This window comes from Argentina silus, assembly GCF_951799395.1.
Source record: "Argentina silus genome assembly, chromosome: 10".
NCBI lineage: Eukaryota > Metazoa > Chordata > Actinopteri > Argentiniformes > Argentinidae > Argentina > Argentina silus.
In genome coordinates, this window is record NC_139664.1 from 10,575,239 (window position 1) to 10,587,738 (window position 12,500).

Here is a 12,500-nt window from a genome sequence, read left to right on the forward strand (position 1 = left end):
TATTATTCAAAACCTCACACAACCACTAATTTCATGAGGTAGCTGGACAATCAAGGACAAGTGGAATGGACTCTGTTTATAACACAAGTCAAATTTACTCTGGTTGTAATACAAGTAGAATGGAGGACACTGTTGTAACACTGCTTGTAATTGAATGTGTCTATGGGTTCGCCGTGTGCCTGTATAGGATAGGGTCAGAGTGCCTGGGGATGGACACACACTCACACTCACACACAGACGTTCAAATGGAGGGATGTGCATATTTAACACACACACACACACACACACACACACACACACACACACACACACACACACACACACACACACAGGGGTATGTGTATATCTATGGATGGTGTATGTGCAATATTAGGATATTCTGTGTGATACTGATGCTTGTTTACACTGGTGTTATTTTATTAGAGATTGATGTTCAGATTGTTTGTGTATATAAGTGTCTAGGTAGGATATTAGTAAATGAGTGTTTAGTGTGTAAAGAGAGAAATGTTTGAAGGGGCTAACGCTAACCTCTACATGTTTAAAGGGGCTAACGCTAACCTCTACATGTTTAAAGGGGCTAACGCTAACCTCTACATGTTTAAAGAGACAGGTGTCTATGATGGACGGCAGGACTTATCTGATACAAAGGGAACTGTCTTAAAGGGGAACAACAATAACAGAATAAGATTGATATTATGCCCATTACCCTCTGTGGGAGACTGTCTGCATAGGCTTGGGTTATATCTCCAGCGAAAGCAGGGTAAGATAGGACCATGAATTTTATTTCTGTGAGTAAGAAAAAGTTTTGTAGCCTCAAGAAACATTCCATATCTGAGATCATCGTGTTTATCGAGAGAGAGGAAAGGAGCTGTATGGTTCATATGCGAAAACTATTGCAACATTTACGTTTATCTGAGTGTTTCTTGTTTAGATACCAGTGAGGGGCAGGGAGTTGTAGGTTCACTTCACTTTCTAATATCACCCAGAGTCTGTAAATATCAAAGTACCAAACTCTCATCACATATTTGACTTTGTTATTTTGTTTTGTATCAAAGAAAAAATAAGGATTATTCAAATGAAGTGTCCTTAAAAGGGCCATCAGGGATTGGTACTGTACATCTGTTTTTGGACTTTAAAATTAATTATATAGAGCGATTGATTCTTGAAGAATAAAACTTATAAATGCCTTATTAGCTTAGTTCAACTTTTTTACCCCATCAGAACCCAAAATATGTTTTGATATGTTTCACTCCATTGTTTGTAAACAATGTAATTGTAAACAAACACTGTATAGCTTCACAACTATCATTTTGAACTCATGGATGGTCAGTCCTTGCATCCAAAGCTCTATCTATGCATTTGAGAGTGGTTACATTTCTCCAGCTGTTTACCAAAAAGTGCCGGGGCTTTGTTGTTGTTTGAATCCCAGATTGCCCCTTTAAATGCAAAATCTCCAAGTTTGTTTATTCCATTAAAAATGATAACCTGTCTCCTGTCTCCTGTCTTTCAGGTTATCAGGGCACACACAGCCAGTGCTTTGATCTTAAAAGGCTTACCCTTATTCAGTGATGAGGAAAAAAAAAAGACCAAAGGGTTTGTCTTTTTTTGTGGTTTGTAACAGTTTGTACTGGAAAAAACTGTCTCTACCTCTACCAAGTGGTGTAATGTGGTAGTACACTTTATTTATTCTAGACCTGTGATTTAGTCCTCCTCAGTTCTGAGAATGATGTTGTTGATGGTGATGATGATGAAGAGGTTGTAGTCACATCACTAGGGTGTTTTTTATGGTTTGAGTAGTTTGAATTGGGTTTTGTATTCACATATTTTCAAACATACTGTATAATGAATCTAGAAACAATAAGTGAAATGCATACACAAATGGCTTTTTTACATCATGCCTTACGGAAGATTGATGCATAGAAGACGTCATGGAGAGATGAGAGAAGCAGTAATCTCAGACCCCAGGTGAATTTGACTTAGTGAGACTGGAAACTGCTAATGAATGGAATCTCAGGGGAACCAATAAGGCTACAGTATAGGGAATAGCAAAATGCATTGAAGAATAGATTTGAAAGTAGTGGATGACAATTCAACTGAGAAAATGGATTAATCTTTAGTCAATATTATTATAACTGGTTATGGTTTGAGCACTGCAACTCACCTTGAAATGGCACATATGAGTGTTAACATTGCTCACCTCTGCTCTCTGTGGATAGTGAGTGAGTCCAGCAGTTCCTGCGTCAGTCAGAAGCCGTGCTGTGCTGCTCTGTGATAGGTCCATCTGACATGAATGCTGAATCAGGTGGCCAGTGACTAGGCTACTACTACTACTGCTGCAACTGCAGCTGCGGCTGCCTCTGGGGGGGGGGGGGGGGGGGGCAAGGGGGGGAGAGATAGAGAGAGAGAGACCGGCTCTTGCCTGTAGCATGCTATAAATACTTGCTGCATCTGGAGGCTTGGCTAGTGTGGCTCAGCAGGGCTCTCCATTGAACTGAACAGTGACTGACTGAGCCATTGGTCTGACCATGCCCAGGGTAGAGGTGGACGTTAAACTGGACTTTAAAGATGTCCTGTTCAGACCCAAGAGGAGCAGCTTGAAAAGCAGGTCAGAGGTAAGAGAAGAGGACAGACACCACAACTGCTGTTTGACTCATTGTTGTGTTCCATTTGTTGCCTTCTGTATGCATGAATGTATTCTGACAGGTCATACAAAGTAGGACGTATAGCACTGATGGATTAGTCACTTGTGGAGTGTTGGAGATTATCGCTTTGTTAGGGGAGACAATAACTGGGAATTCAAACAGCAGAGCACAGAATCCTCCCAATGTGTTTAGAGGTCACCTTCTTAAGGCGTGTCTGTGTGTGTGTTTGTGTGTGTCTGTGTGTGTGTGTGTGTGTGTGTGTACCTGTGTGTGTGTGCACAGTTGTGTTTGTGGATCAAAAGGTTCCACTTGGACAGACACTGCTACAGGCAGTGACTGACAGATACTGCTAACAGCTAGTGAGCTCTCATGATAGGACATGAAAGAGACAGTGTACTGTTGAAGCACTTGTGTGAGAGACGTGACCCAAAAATAGATCTAATTGTAACCTATTACCTAAAGGCAGACTGCTCTTATCTCAATGCTTTAAGTACTGTAGAGCCAAAGGAAAAATGAGCATCTCTTTTCAATAACAGTGCTGATAATAAATGGCAAGCTGTGTGGAATCGAGGACACATATGTATAATCTATTCTGTCCTACATCTGAAGCTCTATTTGAATCTTTTCATTATGAACAGAGGCTGAGGAAACAATGAGAAGGCATAATCTAAATATTGGGGTCAAGGCCCTTTTTTGAGTGGCTTTCATTTTTCTGTTGTTAGAATTCGGAATTAGGGGCCACACACCTTCTAGCTGTCATTGTTGGTTAGCTGGTTGTTCATTCTATCTGCATTGGAATAGATGAACAATTCAGCACTAGAGAAATGAGTCATATAATGATGCTTGAAACAAACTTGAAGCATAACACTTAACATACATACTTTACCAAGATCATGGTGCCATAACATTGCATGTTTGGAACACTTTTTGGGGTACCAGATGATATCCGAGAAGACAGGCCAACGACAACAACATCCATTGGTTCCGCTCTGCTGCTTCTGCCTGAGTCATGCTAGCAAGCCTGATTTATCAGTCCTGCTATGGAAAATTGATGTGATGGGTGTTGATTTATTGCTGCGTAGCTTTTCGTTCTATGACTCTAAGTTACAGTATCAGAGTAAAGAAACTTGACTGGAGCATTCCTTTGGCTGATCTCCAAGATGTCTACAGACACACAACAGTAGAACTGGTCCTACCACTTCTGTTATGTTATGTCAACTGCCCTGGGGACCTGATATTAGTGTGCTCACTAGCAAGAGTCAACTGCTATGTGCTATGTGTTGAATGTAACTGTATCTGAATGGCCATACTGTACTTGATGCGTACTGTCCTTCCCTGTCCACAGGTGGACCTACGGAGGACCATCACATTCCGCAACTCTGGACAGAGCTACCATGGCATCCCTATCATCGCTGCCAACATGGACACTACGGGCACCTTTGAGATGGCACAAGTGCTCAGCAAAGTATGTAACCACCTGGTGGCTGGCGTGCTCCTTTAAACACACTGGAGAATTGTTTCTCACAGTCACACTAACGACAAGTCCAGTCATGCTCATGTTTGACTCCAGTCAAATCCAGAGAACTGTGACGACCTGTTCAACTGGGTTGCCATGGGACGGACATTGTGTCATAATGTCCACTCTTATTGTTTCTCCTCCTTCTCTACTAGAACACCCTCTTCACTGCCATCCACAAGCAGTACTCTGTGGAGGAGTGGACGGCCTTTGCAGACAAGTGTCCAGATTGTTTGGAGGTCAGTGGTGGCAACCCTAGTAGAATGTTCAGACTAAAGTGAGAATCCTGGAGAGGAAACATGTTTGGAGCTACTCTGAAGGTGATGATACAGTGTTGTCAGTTCCCTAACGCTGCTCTCCTGTCTCTCTCATAGCACCTAGCGGCTAGCTCAGGTAGTGGTCAGGCTGACCTGGAGAAGCTGTGTAGCATCCTGGAGGCTATCCCTGCCATCAAATACATCTGTCTTGATGTAGCTAACGGCTACTCAGAGCACTTTGTGGACTTTGTCAAAATTGTTAGGGGGAAGTTCCCTCAGCACACTATTATGGTGAGACAATGCATGGACTAACCCTGACCTAACATGTTTACTTGTTGCCCCCATCCCATCTGCAGACAGCATTGTGTTTTGTGATGTAACGTGAGGCGATGATATGCTGTACTATCTCTTTCTGACTGGGTTCGGTGGCTGTAAAAGTATTCTAAAGGGTTTTAAGTGTGTCTGTCTGTTCATCCATCTCCACTAAAACTCACTCTGCCCTGACTGGGCAGGCTGGCAATGTGGTGACAGGGGAAATGGTGGAGGAGCTGATCCTCGCTGGGGCTGACATCATCAAAGTGGGCATCGGGCCAGGTGGGTCTGTCAGTCTGTATCCACAACACTGCTGTTTTTACCTTCAACCAAGATACATGCTTCTGTTTTGAAACGTTATAGTCCCACAGAGAGTTCACCAGGGCTGATACAGTATTACTTTTGACTCGATAATATGCTGATGGTGACCACAGTCGTAAACTCAGCCCCTGACATAAAAATATATCATTTCCCACTAGGTTCTGTGTGTACGACACGCATCAAGACGGGTGTGGGATACCCTCAGCTCAGTGCCGTCATAGAGTGTGCAGACTCCGCCCATGGCCTGAAAGGACACATCATCTCAGTGAGTGACCTCTGACCTCCACACATCTGAGCCATTGACATCAGCATCCAGCACTCTGCTGTTCTATATCGGTCTGTCTGTTTCCTCATAGTGACGACGCATCACCTGTCTCTGTCTAATAGATCCCCAGTAGATTAATCATGAGAGAATGAGAGAGAAGGTTTTGCTTTTTTCGTTTTCTCCCAACAGGATGGAGGATGCAGCTGTCCTGGTGATGTTGCTAAGGCATTCGGTGAGAGCTTGTTTACATACTGTATGTCACTGTGACCATTTGTTCTGTATTGAGACCTCATACTCTATGATACCTTGCTTCAATCAGTACTGTACTGCCATTATGTTTCTCATACTGCGTTGTGCCCCTCACTCACAATTCTTGTGTTGTGTGTGGTTCTAGGAGCAGGGGCTGACTTTGTGATGCTGGGGGGCATGTTGGCGGGACACGACCAGAGTGCAGGGGAGGTGATGGAGAAGAATGGGAAGAAGGTGAAGCTGTTCTATGGGATGAGCTCTGACACAGCCATGAAGAAGTATGTTGGGGGAGTGGCAGAGTACAGGTGAGAAATCCTTTCTTACGACACCTCACAGTGACTCTCTAGCTTGTCCTGTCTATGTTCATCAGCTAATATGGTGCTGACCCTCATTTAAGACAACAACAAAGCTTTAATGACAAGTTTCAGATTGGTGAAGGTCATTCTTCATCTCCTGTTGCAGGGCGTCTGAGGGCAGGACAGTAGAGGTGCCCTACAGGGGGGATGTAGAGGACACCGTACGGGACATCCTGGGCGGTCTGCGCTCCACCTGTACCTACGTGGGCGCTGCAAAATTAAAGGAGCTCAGTCGCAGAACCACCTTCATCAGAGTCACACAGCAGTCCAGCAACATGTTTACATAGTATCACAGACCCGTACGCCACAAACACACACAGCAACTTGACAATTATGAGGACATTGCTTGTAAATGCTAAAGACAATGAGAGAACTGATAACCTGATGTACATGGATGAACAGCCCTCCATATTGTGTCTGTTTAGAACTTCTGCTTGATTTTCATTAAGCTGAAAATGAAAATTTCAAGTAATGTGACTTAAGTGTATCAAAAAACAATGAAGCTATTTATGCATGTGTAATGTTGCCTGCACAGTCGAAAGACAGACAGACAGAAAGACAGACAGAGAGACAGATAGACAGACAAAAATGTATAAAACAATCTTTGTAATGAAAGACAGAATTCAAGTTGACTCTGTTATTTTATTACTGTTATGAGTATACAGAGACAATACACCTGTTTATGTTATTTTGCATTTCTTTAAACAAATTTGTTAAAATCTAAACCAAGCATTTAAAATGATAATTGAATTGTTTCTGACTAGAAAACCTGCAAACACCATGAAAGAAAGGGGATCCAGGACTGCTCTGATTTGAGATATTAGACACACTACCATAAGATAATCATAGTTGATTGTGTCCTATTTGTTTGAGTGGGTAAAACAAAAGTGCAAATTCTTGTATTTTACGTGACAGTATACAAACATACAAAAAGGAACAAACTTCCTTTGACAATAAAATAATTCATCATGCAATGTTTTTTCTTCAATACTAGACCCCCCCTGTCCTCTTCAAATGTATATATTGCAGGTGTATTTTATGGATATTCTTATCTCTCCTAAGTGTCTGAATTACATAATAATAATCTGTCAAATGGCAAGCTTTGAGAGACACTAACAATAACTTCTCATGGAAGATTTGGGCTATGTCTCAATATTCCTACAGCATTCTTTCCTTCTCTCCTTTATCTGAATCCTGAATCCTTGGCTTTCATTGTCACTTCACTTAATATACAATCTTTCTCATTGATCACAAACAGGAAAAGGGGAAATAATGCTGTACAATAATTACAAGCATCAGAGGTCAGAAATATCTGCACACATTAGACTTTATTATAAAACCCCTCGTATGTTATGGTTACACCAAATCACCCGCAGAGATGCTGTTTCATTGGACGACCACAGGGGAGAGCCCAGACATAGTGAGCAGTTTTTAATAACAGAGTGGCCTCTGAAAATGGCATTCGTCGTTGGACCAAATATAAGATACATAATTATGTTTATTCTTCCCTTCACTACTTATAACACATATCTTCTGACTATGAGAGGGTATTTTATATTGCACAATGGTGTTTCATTTAGACTTTGAATGTCAAAATTGGCATTGATTGGATGAATTGGACAACTTGTTTACTTCTAAGGGTGGGAGTCTGGAAATCAGAAAAAGTCAATTAAATGAGCGGGCAAAGAAACAAAACGAAAACAACCCCAATCCAAGAAATTATTTGACTTGAGAACAAAATTTCACTACTTGTCTACTCCATTGTGTAATATTGAAAAATAAGTAAATGATAGATTGTATGATAATAACAATGATAATATTTTGTATAATAACAACAACAATTATTATATTTTACCACATATTTGGGGGATAAACAGTCAGTGGGCAGTGTTTCTCAGCCTGAGAGGTCAGTCTGGCAGTTTGCCTTAAACATTGACAAGACGCAAACAACAGTCAAGTCCAAAAAGCTCCTCTGATTAGTACCAGATTAAGAAAGGTGTCTGATTCCAAACATTACATGGACATGCCTATTGTACTGAAAATAACTACAGATCATATCAACGTTCATTTCAATTTGTCGAATAAGACAACACTATAATCATGACGAATGTCCTGCCCAGAGTATACTATACATTCATATACACTGTTCCACATGTTCTATTGAAAGGTGCTACAGAAATGACAACAGGACAACATTGAATAAGCTGTCAACTGACTGCCACATGGAATGATTTGAGGAAAGGGTTGCTTTGGGCAATACAATGGCTATCCGTCTCCCACTCACTCTCTCTGGCTGACCTAACACACGGACAACACTTGATATGAGGGATGTGCATCACAGCTACAGTACCCCTTCTTTTTCTCTCTCTCCCTCTCTCTCTCTCTTTCTCTCTCTCTTTCTCTCTCTCCCTTTCTCTCTTTGTCTCTCACTCTCTCAATTGTTGTGTCAGACCATGAGTTATGATATGATGTAATCAGTCTTCTGATTCCATTCATGAATTCTACTAGCTGTTAAAGAAGAGAGAATAACTACTTCACTAAGAGTAGGGGTACATCGTTTCTCACCTCATGTTTAATAAAAGTGCTGCTGGTTATTAGTTCACACACACACACACACACACACACACACACACACACACACACACATATATATATATATATATATATATATATATATATATATATATATATATATGTATATCTATATACATATATATATATATATCTATATACATATATATATATATATATGTATATACATATACAGACACACAAAACACATGCGCACACACATGCCATTCCTGAGTAAGTACTGTAAAATATTTTATTTGGGCTATACTGTAAGAAAAGTGATTAACAACACCATTCTCAACCAACAGAAAAGACATACCTGTTACCTGTAAGAATTCACTCTAAAGCAAGAGGGGTTTGAGGCAAGGTCAAACATTACTAGATATGGAGAATTGTAAATGTTTTGGAACAGCGGGAACCCACACATTATACTGTTTGCCTCTTCGTATGAAGGACTCATCTCACTGTCAATATCTAGCCATATTTGTTTGTAGAATGACAACCTCCATTGGGCAGATACCATCTATCACTGGGCAAAACGTCTGACCTTGAATCAATCTATACAGTATGTATCTCTATGGAATTAAAGTATCAAAATATAACTTTGAAATGTCATATACCAGGTTCTATATTGCTAATTTGAGAAAGTCATTAGACAGAGAGCATTGATTACTTTCATATGAATACAAATATCAGATATTGCACAACAAGCAGGGCTAAACCAAATGTCAACTGCTAAGAAGATCAATCTGCATTCATGTGGAATTGTGTCCCAGTAGCTTTCCCTCCACCATTACTTACAAATTAATACACATACAAAGTACAAATCTGATGTCAAATGACGACTCATTCCAGGGAAAATCGAATTAATTCTACAGTACATTTGAAAGGAGTGAACGGAGTGACTGAATTCTAAAGATCATTGTCTTAAACAGTCCTTATGGGGAATATGGCCATTATCAAAACAATGCACCAAATATCTGCATTTGTGCTATAACCCAAATCTCAATACTGCAAAATATCTGTAACAAAAATTCTTAGCAGGTTCTGTTCATTGATATATCTGACATGCATAACTTTGTAGGTCAATATTGAGGACAAAAACCATGGTTTACTACATTCAGGCCTTTTCCGTCTTACCATCTGTTTACCACTGTGCTCTGGAGACTCTCAGGCGGTGGTCTATAGAGACACTTGTGTTCCTTCCCAGCCCCTAGCAGAGCATATCTACACACATTAGTAGTGGAGCATCCTCTCTATACAATGAAGGAATAGAATGAACAAATAAACTAGAAAACATGACCCACAGGGGATGAAATGCACAGGATGGCTGACATCATAGTAACTCCCACTGGCAGCGACTGACATAAACTGAGGAGTGTCTCCATCTGCCTAGCCTGTGTAGGGGTAAAGTGCTGCCACCTCCGAGACAGACTGCACGTACTGTACTGTATACCCTATAACCAACAGAGAACCAAGACGAGCCCCCTCTCAGTCATAGTTCTACAGGTATATACATGTGTTTCTCCAGTTCCCTAGAAGGAGCAGACATGGAACGAAGTGTGAAGTTGTTTGGTTGTTTGTTGTCTGTTTCCAGCAGGTCATACCACAAGACTCAAAGGAGAACCAGCTTATCATTGGTGTCACGCAGTGAGCGAATGTCTCATGGATGTGTGATTTCTATACTCATTACTCAACTTTCACACCCCTTCGTACATGCCTGGAGGGCTGAGCATTCATTGCACTAATCTCTCTGGTGTAACACCACGTGTGTGTGTGTGTGTGTGTGTGTGTGTGTGTGTGTGTGTGTGTGTGTGTGTGTGTGTGTGTGTGTGTGCTCTACATGTAGGTATTAGGCCTATATAGAACAAGAGACACATGTAAATACTGTGTAAACTCAACCTACGTTACAGTACAGTATTCTGGATAAGGAGAAAACAGAAAGGACAAACAATGTCACAAACATGGATAATTCAATTTCTTATCCTTTTTCCCAAATGTATATCATATTCAAGCACCTTCAACTGCCAGTATTTGACCTGCCCTCAATGCTTATTTTGACCTCCTGAGATATGAAAGAGGGTTTGGGCAGAGTCAGAGGGGGTTCCTCGTTGGCCTTGTCTGTCTGGTCTCTCTCTGGAGCAGACCAGCGCCTCTTACGGCCTGTCAAAGGTTTGTCCGTATCACCCAGCTGTGGGGTGGAGGGTGGGGGCATGTCGGTTCTCTGTTCCCTCTGCATCAACTCTCCGTTCCCTGAGACAGCCTGCATGTCAGAGGTGCCCCTGGATCCTGCTACATAGACTGCTTCCCCTGGTCCACCTAGTCCTGGCCCTGGTCCTTTTACCTGGTCACCACATCGGCTGCCTCTGTCCTTCTCCAGCCTCTCTGTTTTGACAGTCTTCATCAGAAAGCCAGTGTTGCTGCCCGCAGCATTCGTACTCTGACCATTCCTAACAGTGGGGTCCACTAGCAGTGTCTGACTGTTCTTCTGTGACATGTCAGTGTTGTTCTGGCTGTTCCTCAGCCTAGCGTCCAGGCCTTGGCCATTCCTCCCAGAAGCAGGGTCGGTCCTCAGGCCCCTGAGGGTCAGAGACACACACACATCGCCCACACACAGCTTGGCACAGGACAGTTCAAACAGCTGGGTGGTCCTGTCTGGGCAGCAGGAAGACCAACCCTGGCCAAACACAAAGAAGGGGTACTCCACCAGCACCTCCACACACACCTGGACGGGGACACACATCACATACAATCAGATGTTACTGGCATAGTCATTGACATAAGTTAGATATTTCAACTCTAATTCATGATTATTCAATCTCATCAGACCAGGATATTAGCTTACCTGTGCTTTGAGCTCACCAACGGCGAACTGTATCACGACAGCATTGGGTGTAGGGCTGCAGTCGATGCGTTCCACGGTGCTGGAGTCGATCTTCAGCTCGCTGCTGATCTCAGCACTCTGGATGAAGTCCTCTGTCTTCAGGTCCTCAACGCGCTTCAGTTCCCCGTCCGCCAGCTGGATGATGGAGCCTCTCATGAAGAAGGGAGGCAGCACTGCAGGAGAGGAGGAGGGAGAGGGAGAGGCCTGGGCAGGGGCAGAAGCCGGGGCAGGGGCCGGGGCCGGGGCTTGGGCTGGGGCCGGTGAGGGAGATGCCACAACAGTAGTGGCTGTGTTAGCTGGGAGGATGGGTAGCACTTGAGCCTGAACGATGGCAGTAGATTGGTGTCCATCTGAACCCAGCATCTCACACTTGGACAGGGCCGTGGTGAGGTAGGCATGGGGCATGGCTGTGGCCAGCTGAGGGGATGTGGTGGCAGTCATGGCGGTCAGAGAGCGGGTAGCATCCAGGTCTGTGGTCCCGCTGGCACCGCTAACGGGAATGAGGAGGGACTGGCCACCGGGGATGACCAGATGCTGGGGCAAGGTGGCGTGGTAGCTGACGGCGTGTTGGTGCCCCGCACTGGTGATGTAGCCAATGATTGGCGGCTGGGTGGTGGAGTACAGGCTGGCTGGGAGCTCCTCAGAGGAGTGGGAGGTCTGGATGACAGTATGAGGGCCAGGGGGCTTCAAAACATCTGAGGAGGGGAGGGATGTGAAAGAGGAGGTCCTGGAAACGGTTTTCCCCAGGCAGATACCGCCGCCCTTCTCACTGTGGATCAGAGAGGGGTGAAACTTGTTTGGGCCATGGTCTGGCTCAGCACCAATGTTGGGGCGGTGGTGGGGCTGGGGGTGGGGGTTGGCCACCAGCACCAGAGAGGTGGTCTGTAGTCCTGAGGTTTCCTGACTATAGTCAGCTGGGAGGAGGATGTGCCGAGCCTCGTAGCTGTGAACTTGATGCTGCTGATTATTCACTGATTGGCTGGTGGGGGCTGCTTTACCGGCGTTGTTCTGCTTAGCCACACCCCTCTCCAGCTCCCCATTTAATAATCCCTTGATGTGCCCTTCAGATTTCTTGGCAGCGGACCCCTCCGCGTATTGGAGCACTACCTGGGAGGGGGCAAGGGTGA

General features: G+C 43.5%; 3 protein-coding genes across 5 annotated transcripts in view; 2 read left to right on the plus strand and 1 right to left on the minus strand.

The window, feature by feature from the left end:
- The window catches only part of itga8 (integrin, alpha 8), a gene marked incomplete at its 5' end in the record, with an annotated part of 33,891 nt that extends 32,408 nt beyond the window's left edge, over positions 1-1,483 (plus strand). Inside the window, one exon of the mRNA XM_083679394.1 lies at positions 1-1,483. This exon is cut by the window's left edge and continues 483 nt beyond it.
- Positions 1,484-2,395: 912 nt separating this feature from the next.
- LOC310811408 (GMP reductase 1-like) lies at positions 2,396-8,509 on the plus strand. 2 transcript variants are annotated; one of them, XM_083679547.1, is made up of 9 exons: positions 2,396-2,612; positions 3,988-4,107; positions 4,314-4,397; positions 4,533-4,706; positions 4,928-5,009; positions 5,207-5,313; positions 5,503-5,545; positions 5,708-5,867; positions 6,025-8,509. In XM_083679547.1, exons 1-9 carry the CDS (start codon positions 2,526-2,528, stop codon positions 6,203-6,205), a joined length of 1,038 nt encoding a protein of 345 aa, XP_083535673.1. In that variant the 5' UTR covers positions 2,396-2,525; the 3' UTR covers positions 6,206-8,509. The 2 variants fall into 2 exon arrangements, with proteins under 2 accessions (XP_083535673.1, XP_083535674.1); XM_083679548.1 differs by having other exon boundaries at positions 2,476-2,605.
- Positions 8,510-8,724: 215 nt separating this feature from the next.
- Positions 8,725-12,500, minus strand: part of LOC310811066 (ataxin-1-like) — a 13,442-nt gene continuing 9,666 nt past the window's right edge. For both annotated transcript variants that reach the window (XM_083679068.1, XM_083679069.1), the window contains 2 exons: positions 11,335-12,500; positions 8,725-11,214 (listed from right to left, as the gene is read on the minus strand). The exon at positions 11,335-12,500 is cut by the window's right edge and continues 926 nt beyond it. In XM_083679068.1, the coding sequence (XP_083535194.1) occupies positions 10,510-11,214; positions 11,335-12,500 (1,871 nt within the window). In that variant the 3' untranslated portion in view covers positions 8,725-10,509. The remainder of the gene's footprint in view (positions 11,215-11,334) is intronic.